Raw genomic sequence first — 20,642 nt, 5'->3', positions numbered from 1 at the left:
AATAGAAAGCCGACTCTAGATTTGATTTTGGATTGGAGATGTTTGATATGAGTCTGGAAGGAGAGTTTGCAGTCTAGCCAGACACCTAGGTACTTATAGATGTCCACATATTCTAGGTCGGAACCGTCCAGGGTGGTGATGCTAGTCGGGCGTGCGGGTGCAGGCAGCGAACGGTTGAAAAGCATGCATTTGGTTTTACTAGCATTTAAGAGCAGTTGGAGGCCACGGAAGGAGTGTTGTATGGCATTGAAGCTCGTTTGGAGGTTAGATAGCACAGTGTCCATGGAAGGGCCGGAAGTATACAGAATGGTGTCGTCTGCGTAGAGGTGGATCAGGGAATCGCCCGCAGCAAGAGCAACATCATTGATGTATACAGAGAAAAGAGTCGGCCCGAGAATTGAACCCTGTGGTACCCCCATAGAGACTGCCAGAGGACCGGACAACATGCCCTCCGATTTGACACACTGAACTCTGTCTGCAAAGTAGTTGGTGAACCAGGCAAGGCAGTCATTAGAAAAACCGAGGCTACTGAGTCTGCCGATAAGAATATGGTGATTGACAGAGTCGAAAGCCTTGGCCAGGTCGATGAAGACGGCTGCACAGTAATGTCTTTTATCGATGGCGGTTATGATATCGTTTAGTACCTTGAGCGTGGCTGAGGTGCACCCGTGACCGGCTCGGAAACCGGATTGCACAGCGGAGAAGGTACGGTGGGATTCGAGATGGTCAGTGATCTGTTTGTTGACTTGGCTTTCGAAGACCTTAGCTAGGCAGGGCAGGATGGATATAGGTCTGTAACAGTTTGGGTCCAGGGTGTCTCCCCCTTTGAAGAGGGGGATGACAGCGGCAGCTTTCCAATCCTTGGGGATCTCAGATGATACGAAGGAGAGGTTGAACAGGCTGGTAATAGGGGGTGCGACAATGGCGGCGGACAGTTTCAGAAATAGGGGGTCCAGATTGTCAAGCCCAGCTGATTTGAATGGGTCCAGGTTTTCCAGCTCTTTCAGAACATCTGCTATCTGGATATGGGTAAAGGAGAAGCTGGGGAGGCTTGGGCGAGTAGCAGCGGGGGGGGGCGGGGCTGTTGGCCAAGGTTGGAGTCGCCAGGTGGAAGGCATGGCCAGCCATTGAGAAATGTTTGTTGAAGTTTTCGATTATCACGTACTTATCAGTGGTGACCGTGTTATCTAGCCTCAGTGCAGTGGGCAGCTGGGAGGAGGTGCTCTTGTTTTCCGTGGACTTTACAGTATCCCAGAACTTTTTGGAGTTAGAGCTACAGGATGCAAATTTCTGCTTGAAAAAGCTGGCCTTTGCTTTCCTGACTGACTGCGTGTATTGGTTCCTGACTTCCCTGAACAGTTGCATATCACGGGGGCTCTTCGATGCTATTGCAGTTCGCCACAGGATGTTTTTGTGCTGGTCGAGGGCAGTCAGGTCTGGAGTGAACCAAGGGCTATATCTGTTCTTGGTTCTGCATTTTTTGAACGGAGCATGCTTGTCTAATATGGTGAGGAAGTAACTTTTAAAGAATGACCAGGCATCCTCAACTGACGGGATGAGGTCAATATCCTTCCAGGGTACCCGGGCCAGGTCGATTAGAAAGGCCTGCTCGCAGAAGTGTTCAGGGAGCGTTTGACAGTGATGAGGGGTGGTCGTTTGACCGTGGACCCGTGGCGGATACAGGCAATGAGGCAGTGATCGCTGAGATCTTGATTGAAGACAGCAGAGGTGTATTTGGAGGGCAAGTTGGTCAGGATAATGTCTATTAGGGTGCCCATGTTTACGGATTTAGGGTTGTACCTGGTGGGTTCCTTGATGATTTGTGTGAGATTGAGGGCATCAAGCTTAGATTGTAGGACTGCCGGGGTGTTAAGCATATCCCAGTTTAGGTCACCTAACAGAACAAACTCTGAAGCTAGATGGGGAGCGATCAATTCACAGATGGTGTCCAGGGCACAGCTGGGAGCTGAGGGGGGTCGGTAGCAGGCGGCAACAGTGAGAGACTTATTTCTGGAGAGATTAATTTTTAAAATTAGAAGTTCGAACTGCTTGGGCATAGACTTGGAAAGTATGACAGAACTTTGCAGGCTATCTCTGCAGTAGATTGCAACTCCTCCCTCTTTGGCAGTTCTATCTTGACGGAAAGTGTTATAGTTGGGTATGGAAATCTCAGAGTTTTTGGTGGCCTTCCTAAGCCAGGATTCAGACACGGCAAGGACATCAGGGTTGGTAGAGTGTGCTAAAGCGGTGAGTAAGGCAAACTTAGGGAGGAGGCTTCTGACATGTTGACATGCATGAGGCCAAGGCTTTTTCGATCACAGAAGTCAACAAATGAGGGTGACTGGGGACATGCAGGGCCTGGGTTTACCTCCACATCACCCGAGGAACAGAGGAGTAGTAGGATGAGGGTGCGGCTAAAGGCTATCAAAACTGGTCGCCTAGAGCGTTAGGGACAAGGAATAAAAGGAGCAGATTTATGGGCGTGGTAGAATAGATTCTGGGCATAATGTGCAGACCAGGGTATGGTGGGGCACGGGTACAGCGGAGGCAAGCCCAGGCACTGGGTGATGATAAGAGAGGTTGTATCTCTGGACATGCTGGTCTCAATGGGTGAGGTCACCGCATGTGTGGGGGGTGGGACAAAGGAGGTATCAGAGGTACGGAGAGTGGAACTACGGGGTCCATTGCAAACCAAAACAATGATAACTAGCCTGAACAACAGTATGCAAGGCATATTGATATTTGAGAGAGACATACAATAAGGCATAAAGTGATTGCAGGTCATGATTGGGAGAGCTAGCTAAAACAGCAGGTGAGATAACAGCAGCTAGTCAGCTAACACAGCAACAGAAGGTAAAAATGGCGACGACTGGGCAGAGAGGGTCGGATTAACTACACACAGATCCTGAGTTAAGGCACAGAGCCGACAGATAAAACACAAATAAACAGAATGGAGTACCGTGAATTAATGGACAGTCAAGCAGGCATCAGCTATGTAGCCAAGTGATCATAGTGTCCAGGGGGTAGCCGTAGATGGAGTAGTGAGGCCTCCACTAAGCTAGCCCGCGGCGTTTAAAGTTAGTAGCCCGGGGGGGTGGTCTGCTCAGACGGAGGGGGTCTGCTCAGACGGAGGCCGGTTGAGGGCACAGCGGATGGGGTATTTGTCTGCAAATATGATTATGATTCCATATATATATTATATATATATATTCCATATATGTTATTTCATAGTTATAATGTCATCACAATTATTATACAATGTAGAAATGAGTTCAAATAAAGAAAAACCTGGGAATGAGTAGGTGTGTACAAACTTTTAACTGGTACTTTACATACATATCAGTTGACATAGACTATACATACAAGTTATTTAGGTCAGATAGCGAAGGGGCGTCATGCAGTGAGGTGTTGTTTAAATTTTGGGGGGACAAATTTGGCTGTTTGCTTGTGTAATTTGAAATGGGAGTTCCATGTAACCACGACTCTATAAAATACTGTGTGTTGCCTTAAATTTGTTTTGGACTTGATGACTGGGAAAACACCCCTGGTGGCATGTCTTGTGGGGTAAGTATGTCTGTCAGAGCTATGTAAGTTTATTATACTATATTATTATACTGACGATTTCGTATTTTTAACACTATAATATTTCCATCTGATTCGATTAAAGGTGGAGTTGAATTAGTGTTTTTCCCCATGATGTCCTTTAAAGTATTCCAAAGCTTTTTATCATCTCAGTTTCATAATACAATTTCTTGTTATTTTTGTTCAGTTTAGTCACATAATTTCTAAATGTACAATATGTCTGCTAATCAGATGTGCAGCCTGGCATATTTTCCACTCCCTTTGCCTCATTTCTCTCAACAAAACAGCTTTTGAATTCCTCATCTATCCAGGGGGCCTTAAACAAACAATGAGTCATACAGACGTTTCTGGGACGTCACAAAATGGTCACAAAATGGATGTTTTTGTCTATTTTTCGGTTTGTCCCAGGGACGTCACCTGATGGTCGCAAATTAAACGTTCTCCGGTTGGTCATGGGGACGTTTTTAGAATGTTGTGCCATGGTTCTCAGGACGTTTTGTCTAGTTCCCGGTTGTTCCCTGAGGACATTTTTAGGACTTTCTTGGGATGTTGTGTCATGGTCCCCTGAATGTTCTTGGGATGTTGTGTCATGGCCCCCTTGATGTTTTTGTCTAGTTCCCAGTTTGTCCCAGGGACATCACCTGGTGGTTAGAAAGATATTTTATGAATCCCAGGTGGGGTCATATTGAAAAGGCAGTATTAAGTGATTATGTCAAATGTTGTTATTGATGAAAGAGTGTACCACTTACCTTAAAACCCCCATACCATTACTTTACTTATAATGGTTTGGGACACCTGGGACCATCAGGTGACAAAAACCTCCAGCGGACCATGACACAATGTCCTAAGAACGCTCAGGGGACCTTCGGGGGACCATGACACAAAGTACAAAGAACATCGTAAAAACATCTTCGGGGATGTCCCCGGGACAATGGGGACCTGACAAAACCACACGAATGTTCAGGGGACCTTCAGGGGACCATCACACATCGTCCAAATAAATGTCTTAAAAAGGTCCCCGGGACAAACAGGGAACTATAAAAAGGTCCCCCAGAGAATGTTCCCTTCGGACCATCACGTGGGACCATCACGTGACATCCGAAAGACTAGTAAAAGAGAACGTCCTAATAAGGTCCTGACATGGTCCTGACAGGGTCTTCAGCGAAGTCCTAGACAAAGGTCCCCCAGGGAACATTCCCTTGGGACCATCAAGCAACGTTCTTAGAATGTTTAAGAACGTCAGTGGGATAACGTCGCGCCAAAACCCTTAAGGGACCTCATAGGAACATCACCGAAAGTCCTCAGGACGTCTCCTGTTTGCTGGGCAGTTTTTTAATAGATGCATGCTTATTGATAACAGGAAGAAACAATTTCATAAATTCATCAAGTGCACATCAACAAAAAAACAAATCAGACCATCAAATCTTTTTTGCATCTTCAACATAGGAATCACTACAAAACCCTTTGTCTGAAAATCTTATACACTATTTTAGGCACAGCCTTTGAAACATTGGCTTTTCTAGATATAGCCACTATATTATGATCACGACATACAATGGGTGTGGACACAGCTTGAGAACAATGTTATACAGCGTTTCTAAATTTCATAGGTTTATTTTACACTGTTACACTGTTACATTTTTAAAAAATGTACACTGTTACAACAGACGATGTTAGCATTAGTAAACCATACAGTATATTTAGTGATGTGATTTTGAGTCTTTCTTTCTTCCTCTAGGTCGCCTGGACTTCATCCCCCAGTGCAGTGACCACGGCAGCTTCAACATGGACCTGTGTGGCTGTGTGTGTGAGTACGGCTGGACGGGCAAGAACTGCTCTGAGCCTCGCTGCCCAGACGACTGCTCCGGACAGGGAGAGTGTATGGAGGGCGAGTGTGTCTGTGACCGCGACTTCGGAGGGGACAACTGCTCGGAGCCCCGCTGCCCGGCGGACTGCTCTGGTCGAGGGCTGTGCATGGACGGGGAGTGTATATGTGAGGAGAATTTCACTGGAGAGGACTGTACGCTTGGTCGCTGCCTCAATGACTGCTCTGACCAGGGCCTGTGCACAAATGGGACCTGCCAGTGTCGCCCGGGATACGTGGGAGAAGACTGCGCCTTGGCCTACTGCGCCAACAACTGCAGTCAGAAGGGCATCTGTAAGGAGGGCTTCTGTGCCTGCCAAGAGGGCTTTGCTGGAGACGACTGCTCTTTAGGTGAGAGAAAGGGAACAACAGGAAAACATACAGTAGTTCCTCTGAGAACCTTTATAATTTTGCCATTGTTGTTTCTTAGGTTGGATATATGGGTGGATATTTGGTTATATGAGACAAGCATTAGCCTAATATGTTGACTAGAACGGGCATGCGTGTGAGTCCGCTTGCATGTTGATTTTGTCTATCCACACCAGACACGATCAGGACACGCAGGTTGAAATATCAAAACGAACTCTGAATCAACTATATTCATTTGGTGACAGGTCGAAAATTCACAGAGGTTATGGTAAGAAGTTGTCTCAGTCTGCATTTGGTTCTTTGGGGATATCTAAGCCTGCATATCTGACAAATATTTCCAAGAATTATGTTTTTACAGATAATAGCAATATTATCCATGCAATAGCAGCTGAATCCACAGATCTTGCCCTACAAAACAGTAGTCAAACACCTCTTGCAGCCCCTCTGTGCTTCAAATAGTAGCTATAACGTTGGTGATGGCTTGCTGTGTAACAGCATTCATTTGTCAAAAGTCACATTAACTGAAGCAATATCTGAATCACACTAGCCTGGATTCATAGCTAGTTCTCAGAAAAAGGCTGCTGATTCCCACTGGCGTAACGCAGTTTCTCCCCCTCCCACCACTCCCCATATCCCGGTGCGCCAGTACTGATTCCTCCTATTGCAATAGACATCTGTCATCTCACAAGTGAAATGAAAAAGAGCCTATACTACCTATACTCTACCTCATTTTCAGCGGAACCTCCTGGATCTAAAATTGCTTATTTCTTTGCAATTAGAGGTAAAATAGCAGAGTGGGAGAGGTTGCGGAATGCAAAAAGAGGCCATTCAATTACCAGCGCTTATTCAGGACTCATAGGGTGGCCTGCATTGTAAGTGTTTCATATTATCAAAGTAGAAAAATCAGGATATGCTTTTGTAGCCCCATTTTCTCCTACTATGAAATAATGAGACTATGGAATTTAAATGAGGCATTTGGCGGTGTGAAAATGTAAAAACAAAGCAGCTGCATTCACATGATGAGTTTACCTATCATCATCCTAATTGCCTTAACATCACTATCATTCAAAATTCTAGTCATTATGACTCCACCACTTTCCTAAAATGTCTCACATTGGAAAATAATTATGCATGACTAAAAGGTTTTCACAATTGTTTTTAACCCCTGAAAAAAAATATACAGTTGAAGTCAGAAGTTTACATAAACAAGGTTTAATGACTCCAACCTAAGTGTTTCAACCACTCCACAAATGTCTTGTTAACAAACTATAGTTTTGGCAAGTCGGTTAGGACATTTACTTTGTGCATGACACAAGTCATTTTTCCAACAATTGTTTACAGACAGATTATTTAACTAATAATTCACTGTATCACAAATCCAGTGAGTCAGAAGTTTACATACACTAAGTTGACTGTGCCTTCAAACAGCTTGGAAAATTCCAGAAAATGATGTCATGGATTTAGAAGCTTCTGGCTAATTTACATAATTTGAGTCAATTGGATGTGTACCTGTGGATGTATTTCAAGGCCTACCTTCAAACTCTGTGCCTCTATGCTTGACATCATGGGAAAATCAAAAGAAATCAGCCAAGACCTCACAACAAAAATTGTAGACCTCCACAAGTCTGGTTCATCCTTGGGAGCAATTTCCAAATGCCTGAAGGTACCACGTTCATTTGTAAAAACAATAGTACGCAAGTATAAACACCATGGGACCACGCAGCAGTCATACCACTCAGGAAGGAGACGCGTTTTGTCTCCTAGAGATGAACCTACTTTGGTGCAAAAAGTGCAAATCAATCCGAGAACAACAGCAAAGGACCTTGTGTAGATGCTGGAGGGAACAGGTACAAACATATCTATATCCACAGTAAAACAAGTCCTATATTGACATAACCTGAAAGGCCGCTCAGCAAGGAAGAAGGCACTGCTCCAAAACCACCATAAAAAAGCCAGACTATGGTTTGCAACTGCACATGGGAACAAAGATCAGACTTTTTGGAGAAATGTCCTCTGGTCTAATGAAACAAAAATATAACTGTTTGGCCATAATGACCATCGTTATGTTTGGAGGAAAAAGGGGGGTGCTTGCAAGCCAAAGAACACCATCCCAACCGTGAAGCATGGGGGTGGCAGCATCATGTTGTGGGTGTGCTTTGCTGCAAGAGGGACTGGTGCACTTCACAAAATAGATGGCATCATTAGGTAGGAAAATTATGTGGATATAATGAAGCAACATCTCAAGACATCAGTCAGGAAGTTAAAGCTTGGTCGCAATTGGGTCTTCCAAATGGACAATGACCCCAAGCATACTTCCAAAGTTGTGGCAAAATAGCTTAAGGACAACAAAGTCAAGGTATTGGAGTGGCCATCACAAAGCCCTGACCTCAATCCTATAGAAAATGTCTGGGCAGAACTGAAAAAGCATGTGCGAGCAAAGAGGCCTACAAACCCGACTCAGTTATACCAGCTCTGTCAGGAGGAATGGGCCAAAATTCACCCAACTTATTGTGGGAAGCTTGTGGAAGGCTACCTGAAACGTTTGACCCAAGTTAAACAATTTAAAGGCAATGCTACCAAATACTGATTGAGTGTACGTAAACTTCTGACCCACTGGGAATGTGATGAAAGAAATAAATGCTGAAATAAATCATTGTCTCTACTATTATTCTGACATTTCACATTCTTAAAATAAAGTGGTGATCCTAACTGACCTAAGACAGTGCATTTTTACTCGGATTAAATGTCAGGAATTGTTAAGAACTGGGTTTAAATGTATTTGGCTAAGGTGTATGTAAACTTTAGACTTCAACTGTACCTAATGCAAATGGTTTTGAAGTTTGTGCCAGAGAAATACTGTATAGGAGCTCTCACTAGTAGTCGGGTGGTTGCATGTGAGCCTGTCAATCCTGTCCCCTCCCCTTGTTAACAGAGTTGTTCACTGACTGACAGACATTTTCAGCCAGAGAGAACACATTAATGACCTTGCCTTTCCAGAATGCCCCACAGAAATAGAACCAACAATTTTGACTTCAAACATTCTTTGACAAAACCTACACTTTCAACTTTCATACAGTAGCTCAGCTGCATTAAATAGACAATTGATTTTTCTCCTCAGTCTTCATGACACCTGCATTTTGTATCACCCTTTTCCATTATTGCTCAACTGAAATGAGTGATGGAAGAGAATATGAATTTGGAATCGATAGCTCAATCTACCAGAGGTAGAAGTAGCTTTGCTTAGCCTCCTCCGGAGCCACACGTCTTCACTGTGTCCTCATTAATGTATTCACTCCAAAAAGCATAGCTAACTTCAATGTTGTGTGTCAATTTTTAGGATAACCTCGTTACAGCAGTTTAAACAATGCAACAATCTTTCATAATGTTGTGTAATACGATGACCTCTGGCCTATTTATAATTTCTGATAAACAGTCCCAAAACACTAAACTCTAATTACGCTTTCATAAGTTATTCGCTGCCCCGTAAAAAGAAGATCAGTCAAGCAGCGAGTCTGTTTGCTGTGAGCAATAATAAGTGAAATGGATGGAAACAGAAAACAGTGATGTGATGTGGTACTCAGCTGTGCTGTGGGGCATTGGCCTCATCATGCCAGAGTCCTGACACTCCTGACCCTCAGTGTAGCTCAGTGCAGCGGTACAATGGTTCACTCCCATCCTCCCTCTGCTGATCCATCCAAATCAAATCAAATAGTATTTGTCACATGCAGCGAATACAACTGTGAAATGCTTACTTGCAAGCCCTTTCCCAACAATGTAGAGTTAAAAAGTAAAAACATTTTGCTAAATAAAAAAGGAAATAGTAACACAATAAAATAACAATAACGAGGTTATATACAAGGAGTTCTAATACCCAGTCAATATGCAGCGGTACGAGGTAGTTAAGGTAATTGAGGTAATATATCCATGTAGGTAGGGGTAAAAGTGACTAGGCAGTCAGGATAGATAAAAAACAAAGTAGCAGCAGCGTAGGTGAAAAGTGTGAAAGAGTGTGGAACTGTGTGTGTGCGTGCCTGCGTGTGTGTGTGGGGCGTTAATATGTATGTGTGTGTGTTTGGTGTGTGTGAGCATATGTAGTGTGTGTGAGTGTATTGGAGTATCAGTGTAGTATGTGTAAGTGGGTGGGTAGAGTCCAGTGCATAGACCCAGTGGAAGGGGGTCAATGCAAATTGTCCGGATAGCCGTTTGTTTAACTGTTTCTCAGTCTTATGGCTTGGGGGGTAGACTCTGTTCTCTGTGACTAATGAGAGGCAGATATACTGTAGGCCTTGTACTGGAGGGAGGGTCTGGCCTGTCTCAAAGACTGTGTCATAGTATTCATAGCTGATTTTGAAAAGGCCTTTGATAAAGTATGACTTGAATTTATATAAAAATGCCTGGACAATTTACATTTTGGAGAATAGTAACCCCAGTTGTAAAATAGTAAATAATGACTACTTCTCAGACAGTACTGTCAAGGGCAGTGAAGCAAGGTTGTCCACTGTCAGCATATCTATTTATTATGGCCATCGAGATGTTATCTGTTCAAATTTTATCCAACAATAATATCAAGGGGTTAGAAATACGGGGCTTAAAAACAAAGGTTGTCATTTTACACTGACTACATGTTTTCTTTTTCATTCGCAATTTGGGTCCCTGCACAGCCTCATAGAGTATCTAGATAATTGATCTAACCTCCCTGGATAACAACCTAACTATGATAAGTTTACCATATTACGTATCGGATCAATACTGTGTAGTTTACCAATAAAATGGTCTGATGGTGAAGTGGACATACTCAGTGTTAATATCCCGAAAGAAAGAAACAATCTCACTACAATACATTTTAATAGAAAGTTAGAACTTGTTGCCATGGAAAGGTAAAAACCTGTCTATTTGTGGAAAAATCAACCATATTAAATTTAGTCATATCCCATTTACCATTTACTTATGGCTCTGCCTTAGATTAAATGAGCAAAAAATATTAAATAATCTCCAGAATATACAGTGCATTCGGAAAGTATTCAGACCCCTTGACTTTTTTCACATTTTGTTATGTTACAGGCTTATTATGAAATGTATTAAATCTACACACAATACCTCATAATTACAAAGCAAAAACAGGTATCTAGAAATTTTTGCAAATGTAAAAACGGAAATATCACATTTACATAAGTATTCAGACCCTTTACTCAGTACTTTGTTGAAGCACCTTTGGCAGCACTGGGAGAGCATCCTGACCAGTTGCATCACCACCTGGTATGGCAACTGCTCGGCATCCGACCATAAGGCACTACAGACGGTAGTGCGTACGGCCCAATACATCCCTGGGGCCAAGCTTCCTGCCATCCAGGACCTATATACTAGGCGGTGTCAAAGGAAGGACCAAAAAATTGTCAAAGACTCCAGTCACCCAAGTCATAGATTGTTCTCTCTGCTACCGCACGGCAAGCGGTACCAAAGTCTAGGTCCAAAAGGCTCCTTAACAGCTTCTACCCCCAATTCTGAACAATTAATCAAATGGCCACCCAGACTATTTACATTGACACTGTTTTTACACTGCTGCTACTCGCTGTTTATTATCTATGCATAGTCACTTTACCCATTACATGTACAAATTACCTCGACTAACCTGTACCCCCGCACATTGACTCGGTACAGCTGCCCCTTGTATATAGCCTTGTTGTTGTTATTTTATTGTGTTACTTTAAAAAAAAACTTTATATATATATTTTATTAATTGAACTGCATTGTTGGTTAAGGGGTTGTAAGTAAGCATTTCTCTGTAAGGTCTACCTACACCTGTTGTATTCGGTGTGACAAATACAATTTGATTTGATTTAAATATGTAGAAACTATGAGAATGAAAAGGTTCAGAACTTTTGTGAAACATTACAGCACAGTTGAAAAATATACGGCATTTAGCAATCACTGGATGGTTTTCAGAACTAGATGGAAGGGGCTGAGTGTAGCTGAAGGGTGGAACTAAAAAGAAAGAAAAAAAAAGAAGAAAAAAAGTAGTATATATGTATAGTATGTATACGCTGGAAGTAGAAGCCTAAGTATAGTCCATTAGTTTACTCCAATTAAGGGAGGGGTAGTAGGGTTAGGAAAAAATATAAATACAGATATATATGTATATGGGGGATTGGTAATTACATTCATAGAACCCACAATCTGTCGGCAAAATTAAAGCTTATCTACCCCCTAATTTAAAAAAAAATACAATAGTAAGACAGCATCTCAAATGGCATCTTATTCCCTTTATAGTGCACTACTTTTGACCAGAGCTCTATGGGTTTTGGTCAAAAGAAGTGCATTATAATTGACAATAGGGTGCCATTTGGGATGTACCCAAAGCCCTTCAGAAGAAACGTTGCTCTAAGCATCTAAGCATTGGCTTCACGTGGAGACTCTCTTCATTCTGTTATAAGGCTTAGTTAATGTGCTCACTCCCTATACCCCATATCAATCACCTTACTACTGGTTCCCTTTTATGTCTCTTACTTAAGACTGAATCTGGTCCATGCGATAAATCTTCCTAAGTGATGCCGCAGGACTTCTCCTCACTCCAGGGTCAGTCTCGAGGAGGAGGCAGGCTCGGCTCCATCTGTCGTGTGCGTGTGGAAGTAACTCAAACTCTTCCTCAAGTACCTCAACGGCTCCCCTAGGAGGGCTTAATGCTCCACCACCACCACCACCACTGAGCCCAATCTACAGAGGAAAGTCCCACACCACTAGCTGCCTTCAGGACAAGATCTGTTACTCACGCTCTCTGATTGAGCTGTAAACTTAAACACTCCTGTTTATGCAGAGCTTCATTTGCATTCTACACTCAAACCATCTCAGGCTTATGGCATGGCTCTGTCCCAGTTTCCCCCAAGAATATCAATCCCTTCCACAAATCCACTCTCATATACAAGCTTAGCTGTGGTAGTGGCACCACTGGGATATTGTAAGTTAAAATGAACAGGTCTTGCACTGTTTGTTTCCTCTGCATTTTGGGTCACTTTGGGTGATTTCAACACACATTTGGAAGTCAAGTGCACATCAGAATGTGTTGTTTATACAGTAGATGTGGGTCAAGTGGGACCTAAGTGAAAATAAGTAAGTCAGTCTTCCCTGGCTACAGTAGGTGCAATATAATGCATGGAAGTTCAAGTTTGCAAGGTTTTGATTTCATACTATGCAAACAACATTTCATCTACAGTGGCTCCGGATCTGAACCTGCGTGTGCGGGGAGTGACAGAGCGTACCATTGACCTGGAGTGGGAGGGGTTGGTGTTGATGACAGACTACCTAGTCACCTACGTGGCCACCAGCCCAGGTGGGGTCCAGCTGGAGATCAGGGTCCCTGGGAACATCACCAACTGCAGTATTCCAGACCTGGAGCCTGGCATCGAGTACAACATTAACGTCTACGCTGTGCTCAACAACGTCATCAGTGTTCCTGCCAATGCTCAGGTATCAACCTGTGAGTACAACAGGCAGCCATTTTCTATTACTATTTTATTTGGGACCTCTGCTTAAGTTCTCCACAAGGTCCAATTTTTTACTGCTTAGGTTTCCTTTCAGGTGTCAACCTGAGTACTACAACATACAGACATCCAGTTTCCACTTATCAGACTTCTTCTTTTATAGGAAAGTGGTCTTGGAAGGTTTATTGTACCATCACAGACCGGGGGAGGGATTTTTGATTTGAGTTGATTTATTAGGATCCCCATTCAGAACACTTGAAACTTTTCACACACAAAAGTGATTGCACTATGGACGCTATGGAAAAAAAATGCTACTTGCCAGAATTGAAACATGTCACGTAAATTTTACCTACAAACAAAACAACCATTGTTATACTGTATACACTAGGCACCTTGTCCTCACCATTGAAATCTGGGCACTTAGGTTTTCCACAACAACAACGCAAAAACTCACACATACTTTCACAGACAAGTTTTGAGAAAAATCCTGTTGGAAGGAGGAGGCCCATCTTTGCCAAGAGGATGTGATTAGACTCTTGCCACCTGCTGGGTATAACTGCCAGATTGGCAAATTTCTGCAGGCTCTCAGTTTCGAGTCAATATTTCTCAGACATATGCAAAACTCTCACTCAGGCCCAGAATAGAACATGTTTATACAGTAAACATTCAATTATCTGTCACGGACTGATTGGGCCTTTGCTAAAAAATGACAACTCTCATCAGCAGGCAACACTCCTGGTTCTGATATTATCACTCATTTGGAAATGATCAAGTAAATAGAGACAGGAGTATGTTCATGCAATTATGCTCAAGTTTCTTTCTCTCTCCCTATAATATAATTATTAAGCTTTGCATAGTTCATTTTTTGCATAGTTATTTTATGTTTCATATGACTGATGTACTGTATCTGGACATGTTGTGTATTCATTATGTGTTTATAGCTCAAAGATGACCTAATGAAGAAACATTTTATATAGGGACCATGTAAACAATTACTGTATTAAACAGTTTGTTCAAAGGTAATGGATGTGCACCTGCTGCCTGGCCTGTTGTAGTCCACTAAAAAATAAACTTTAGCCACAGGGTGAGGTCCTCTTCCCCCTGCCCCTATGCATGGAAAGCTCTGTAAAAAGGGAGATTTGTTGAGCATACAGAAGATGGAGGCCTATAATACAGCTCTCCTTGCCTCAAAGATCTCTCAAATCCAGATGGTTTAGTCTTCAAATCCATCACAGAGACATCCGTGGAGGTGCAGTGGCAACCATTCTACTACTCGTTTGATGGCTGGGAAATAAGCTTCATTCCAAAGGTAAGGTTTCACCAACAGAGAGGACAGATATTTATTCAATACTGGCTACATCCTTAAACATTTGAATGAATGAATGTTGTTACAGTGTAGACATATTGTTACATACATTTGTTACATTTAACAGATGCCCTTATCCAGAGTGACTTACAGGAGCAATTGGCTACCTGCCATCCTATCTCTAGGATCCCCGACCATGCAGAAAATCTTTCTGCCTAGGGATTGGTGGAAAACTGGTTTGAATTTGAACAAAACAGAAGTTTGTATAAAACATTAATCAAAACCATACAAATGTTGACATCTACCTTACCTACAGTATTTCTGAAAGAAAAATGTATTCAAGAACAGCTTCCCGATAGAGATGAAAGAATTCAGGTTTGGCGATGTTCTGGGAACAGGAGTGTGGCACTGTACACAGCAGTATGCTGAACAACAACAACAAACACACTGTACACAGCAGTATGCTGAACAACAACAACAAACACACTGTACACAGCAGTATGCTGAACAACAACAACAAACACACTGTACACAGCAGTATGCTGAACAACAACAACAAACACACTGTACACAGCAGTATGCTGAACAACAACAACAAACACACTGTACACAGCAGTATGCTGAACAACAACAACAAACACACTGTACAATAAAACCTGTCATTTTCAACTCAGTCTGCTTACATCTCAGGAGAGTTCCTTTTCAAATAGCAACATTATATTCCTATATTTATTACTACAACATTATATTGCAACATTATATTAGATTTTTGATATGCCCATCCATGGTTAGATTTTTACTCTTGGATGGTAGAAATAGCGGAACATCTGGGGAGGGGATAGATGTTTTACCCTTCAACTTAAAGTCTACCAAATTAGATGATGGATTGCCCAAGGCTTATTGACGATTAGGGGGATCAGCAAGCAGGAGCCATTTTCAAACCCATAGCCATATTAGCTACTGGTTCAAAGTTAGGAGAGCTTTCCCTTTAATTCCCTCTATAAACACCAGGTACTCTTATCCTCAGTCCCTCTCTCTATAATTGGCTTTCTCCTTTAGGTGTTCCTAGCTAGGAGGATAGAAGTTTGGCTGGGCTCAAGGACTTAAAGCTGGGGCTTTTAGATGAAAAGCATAAATGCCATGGAAACAAACTCGGGAAAGCTCTTTTGGAGGTGACAGACTATGAATACAAAGTGACATGGGAGTATTTGGGTCACAGTGCACTTTAATCTACATCATTGGGTGTGAGGCTGCCTACTACAGTAGACTCTGCTAGCTAGCTCCTTCTCCATAAGGGGTCTGAGTTCAAACTCAACGTCGTCACTTAGAAATCATATTAGAAGTCAGAGTCTCAACCCCTCTGGATTTAATCCAAAAGAAAAGATTAACAATAACGTAATGGATGTGAGCATAAAAGTGGCGGCTGGGGACAAACAAGAGTTCACAGTGCCAAAAGCACAAAGAGATGAGAGCTCGCCCACTGAGTCACCCCACACCAACAGCCTTTATCTGAGACAAAGTGACCCTGGAATTAATACTGTATATTCACCGTTTTTTTACCCAATATTATCATACCAATGTACTTATCAGGATGGTTCACTTCAGTCAGACAGTCTGCAGGTAGCCTAGCTGTTCGACCATTGGGCCAGTAACCAAACGATCAACACATTACACTGCACCTATCAATCATCAACCTGTCAATCAAACATTGTGTACATCACACTTTTTACTAAGTCATTTAGCACAGAACTCTTAACAAGACCTGGAGATTAACCACCAAAAGAACAACCAACGCAAGCAGAATCATATTTATAGATGCCATAACTTGGTGCCCGTCAGAGCAGTGAGGGTTGAGTTTTATTCAGATCCTTCCTCTGCATAAACAGCTGTCTGGGGGAGTAGCTCACACTCCTCCATCAACAGCAGGTGGGATTGTTTACCTGTGTATGTATGAGAGGACCAGGGCCAGATTACCGAACAGGCACGAACGGGACTTTTTTGGGGTGGGAGGTTGTGGCTCCCCCTGGAGAATGGGGGCTCTCAGATAGCATATGATAGAAAAATGTGTAGAACTGAAGTAAATTTGATTTAAAACTGTCGGTGCCCCAAATGCAGTAGTAGAGGAGCCCAAGTGAAGCCAGAAAGTGTGTCCCAAATTGCACCCTGTTCCCTTCATAGTGCACACAGCCTTATTGACCCTGGTCAAGAATAGTGGACTATATAGGGAATAGGGATCCATTTGGAAACTATACTGTATATGACAAGAGGAGCCCAAGTGAAGCCAGAGGGTTCTGCCTGTCTGTGTTCTCTGACAGGACAATGATGGAGGGATGACAGCCCAGCTGCCCAGCACCATTACTTCATTCCACCAGACAGGCCTGAGACCAGGGGAGGAGTACACCGTCAACCTGGTAGCTCTCAGGGACCAGGGCCGCAGCCAGCCCGTATCCGCCATCGTCACCACATGTATGTATGGTTTCGTCGGTGATCCCATAAACCTCACAAATCCATCATTATCAAACTTCTATCTATCTACTATTATACATAAACATTCGGTTGTAGAAATATCCTTACTTGTGGGTGTTTGAGGGCGTAGACCTGTGGACGTCTCATTGTATGGCATCCATATTAGGAAGTCCCATAGTTTTCAGGCTAAACCATGTGTCACTGAAAATGAGTCTCTTTGCCTCTCATATGTTGTCTCTATATGTTCCAGTATCCCCACCCCATACCCTGTTCTCACCATGTGACAGTCTCTAGGCTAATCCGTGTAGCTCAGACAAAGACCACTCAAGATGGGGGAACTCACACATACAAATCTCACACACACCACATGCATCACACAGCTGAGACTAATTGAAAATGTCACCTTGACGAATGGCTTGGTCTGCCAGCAATTATGCACTTAATGTAAACTTCACCTAGGAATTCCTCAGACTGACAGTTCCAGACAGTAGGATTAGATTCAATTGAACGTTTCCATAACAATTCAAATTACGTGTCCGCAGTGAAAACACCATTCTTTTTCCAACCCTGGCCCACTGTCAGTTGTAATTAAGGAGGCATTCATAATTCATGAGCATTCATACATTTTTCAACATATCCACCCGCAGATACCTTATTGGATAAATAAAGACACATTTGAAGTCACTCAATTATTTCTGGGCGTAAAGATTTAGCCATCCTTCTTCGAGGAAAGAAAAAAAAGAAATCAATATCAAACTTCTGGTGAGGGAATGAGGGAATTCATTCTTGGCCAAGAATCTTGAAACCCCAAAACCCCAAAAAAATGCGATCTTCAAGGAAACATCATACGCTCTTTTCTGTCAGGTTTGCTGCAAGAAGAGTTTCGCAGTCAGGTACAGTAGGTGTTCCAGGTGTTAATGTTTGGGTCAGAAGCATGGGATAGGTTTAGCTTCGTTACAAGGTCTGTTGAAGCAGCAGATGTTCCCTGCTGCAGCCTCAGTGAAAAACAAGTTAATTATAAGGAAAGCCAATTAGCACACTCTGAGAGACATGTGACTAATCAGACATGTGACTAATCACCACTCTGACATTGTTCCCTCCCAGAATGACAATGCTATAAAATAAGTGTCCTGTTCAGTAGATCTACACTGCAGCAAACGTTCCCCCACCTCCAATAATGTTTTTTTAATGCCCATATAGCCAACAGCATAATGTGTTTTTTCCCCAGACGTAATCTAATTATTGTTGGATCCACACAATTGACATGGAAACAATTTGATTATTGGATGTATTTTCAGTAGCTATTTCTATAACGCCCCAAGTCTCTTGTGTTGTTTTACATGGTCAGCAATTAATTAACTGCATTCACTGCCAACACCTTCATTTTACCTTTCTAAATGTGATTCAAATTTCAGAAAGGCACTCACATGGTATAGCTGGTATATATTCTTGCAGGTGCATAGGAACAAAGCGATAATTTCAAAGAAAAGTGAAACCTGCACACTGCTCTTCCTAGTATCACTTTCTCTTAAGCTTACGTTTCTAAATGTGCAAATCAGTGTTTTTGTATCAATTCTGGTGCTGTTTGGTACACAACTAGACATGACTACCTCATGTCGTATTAGTGTGAATTGTACATACAGTACCAATCAAAAGTTTGGACACACCTACTCATTCAAGGATTTTTCTTTATTTTAACAATTTTCTACCTTGTAGAAAAATTGTGAAAACATCAAAACTATGAAATAACACATCATGTGGTAAACCAAAAAGGGTTATACAAATCAAAATATATTTCACATTTGAGATTCTTCAAAGTAGCCACCCTTTGCCTTGATGACAGCTTTGCACACTCTTGGCATTCTCTCAACCAGCTTCACCTGGAATGCTTTTCCAACAGTCTTGAAGGAGTTCCCACATATGCTGAGCACTTGTTGGCTGCTTTTCCTTCACTCAGCAGTCCAACTCATCCCAAACCATCTCAATTGGGTTGAGGTCGGGTGATTGTGGAGGCCAGGTCATCTGATGGAGCACTCCATCACTCTCCTTCTTTGTCAAATAGCCCTTACACAGCCTGGAGGTGTGTTGGGTTATTGTCATGTTGAAAAACAAATGAAAGTCCCACTAAGTGCAAACCAGATGGGATGGTGTATCGCTGCAGGATGCTGTGGTAGACACGCTGGTTAAGTGTGCCTTGAATTCGAAATAAATCACAGACAGTATCCCCAGCAAAGCACCCCCATACCATCACACCTCCTCCATGCTTCACGGTGGGAACCACACATGCAGAAATCACCTACTCTGCGTCTCACAAAGACATGGCGGTTGGAACCAAAAATCTCAAATTTGGACTCATCAAGGACAGATTTCCACCGGTCTAATGTCCATTGCTCGTGTTTCTTGGCTCAAGCAAGTCTTCTTCTTATTGATGTCCTTTAGTAGTGATTTCTTTGCAGCAATTCGACCATGAAGGCCTGATTCACACAGTCTTCTTTGAACAGTTGATGTTGAGATGTGTCTGTTACTTGAACTCTGTGAAGCATTTATTTGGGCTTCAATTTCTGAGACTGGTAACTCTAATGAACTTATCCTCTGGAGCAGAGGTAACTCTGGGTCTTCCTTTTCTGTGGCGGTCCTCATGAGAGCCAGTTTCATCATAGCACTTGATGGTTTTTGCGACTGCACTTGAAGAAACGTTCAAAGTTCTTGACATTTTCCGGATGACTGACCTTAATGTCTTAAAGTAATGATGGACTGTCGTTTCTCTTTGCTAATTTGAGCTGTTCTTGCCATAATATGGACTTGGTCTTTTACCAAATAGGGATATCTTCTGTATACCACCCCTACCTTGTCACGACACATCTGATTGGCTCAAACGCATTAAGAAGGGAAGAGAATTCACAAATGAACTTTTAACAAGGCACACCTGTTAATTGAATTGCATTCCAGGTGACTACCTCATGAAGCTGGTTGAGAGAATGCCAAGAGTGTGCAATGCTGTCATCAAGGCAATGGGTGACTACTTTGAAGAATCTCAAATATAAAATATTTTTTGATTTGTTTAATACTTTTTTGTTTTCTACATTATTCCATGTGTTATTCCAAAGTGTTGATGTCTTCACTATTGTTATACAATGTAGAAAATAGAAACAATAAAGAAAAACCCTGAAATGAATAGGTGTCCAAAATTCTGACTGGTAATGTATGCTAACTATCCATAACGATCTCTAGATCATGAACCCTGTCTCCATATTTATCTATGCTATCCCTTACAGTGATTGATGGGCCGACTCAGCTGATAGTGCGTGACGTCTCAGACACGGTGGCCTTCGTGGAGTGGGCCAATCCCAAGGCTAAGATCGACCAAATAGTACTGCGTTATGGTCTGGTGGGGGGGGACGGGCCTAAGACCACCTTCCGTCTGCAGCCCACACTCAGCCAGTACTCCCTGCAGGTGCTGAGACCAGGCTCGCGTTACGAGGTGTCCATCAGTGGTGTTCGCAAGGGCAATGAGAGTGGAACCATCTCCACAGAATTCAGTACCGGTGAGGACCGTCAAAAACAGCTGGACCATACAACC

General features: G+C 42.6%; 1 protein-coding gene across 2 annotated transcripts in view; it reads left to right on the top strand.

Moving 5' to 3' along the window:
• The window catches only part of LOC129814118 (tenascin-R-like), a 139,732-nt gene that overhangs the window by 83,440 nt on the left and 35,650 nt on the right, over positions 1 to 20,642 (top strand). For both annotated transcript variants that reach the window (XM_055866928.1, XM_055866927.1), the window contains exons 3-7: positions 5,321 to 5,797; positions 13,023 to 13,286; positions 14,484 to 14,599; positions 16,912 to 17,062; positions 20,338 to 20,607. In XM_055866928.1, the coding sequence (XP_055722903.1) occupies positions 5,321 to 5,797; positions 13,023 to 13,286; positions 14,484 to 14,599; positions 16,912 to 17,062; positions 20,338 to 20,607 (1,278 nt within the window). The remainder of the gene's footprint in view (positions 1 to 5,320; positions 5,798 to 13,022; positions 13,287 to 14,483; positions 14,600 to 16,911; positions 17,063 to 20,337; positions 20,608 to 20,642) is intronic.

The sequence above is a fragment of the Salvelinus fontinalis genome, chromosome 17 (genome assembly GCF_029448725.1).
Source record: "Salvelinus fontinalis isolate EN_2023a chromosome 17, ASM2944872v1, whole genome shotgun sequence".
Taxonomy (NCBI): domain Eukaryota; kingdom Metazoa; phylum Chordata; class Actinopteri; order Salmoniformes; family Salmonidae; genus Salvelinus; species Salvelinus fontinalis.
The sequence above is the reverse complement of the archived record's forward strand: the minus strand, read 5'-3'. Positions and strand labels throughout refer to the sequence as shown.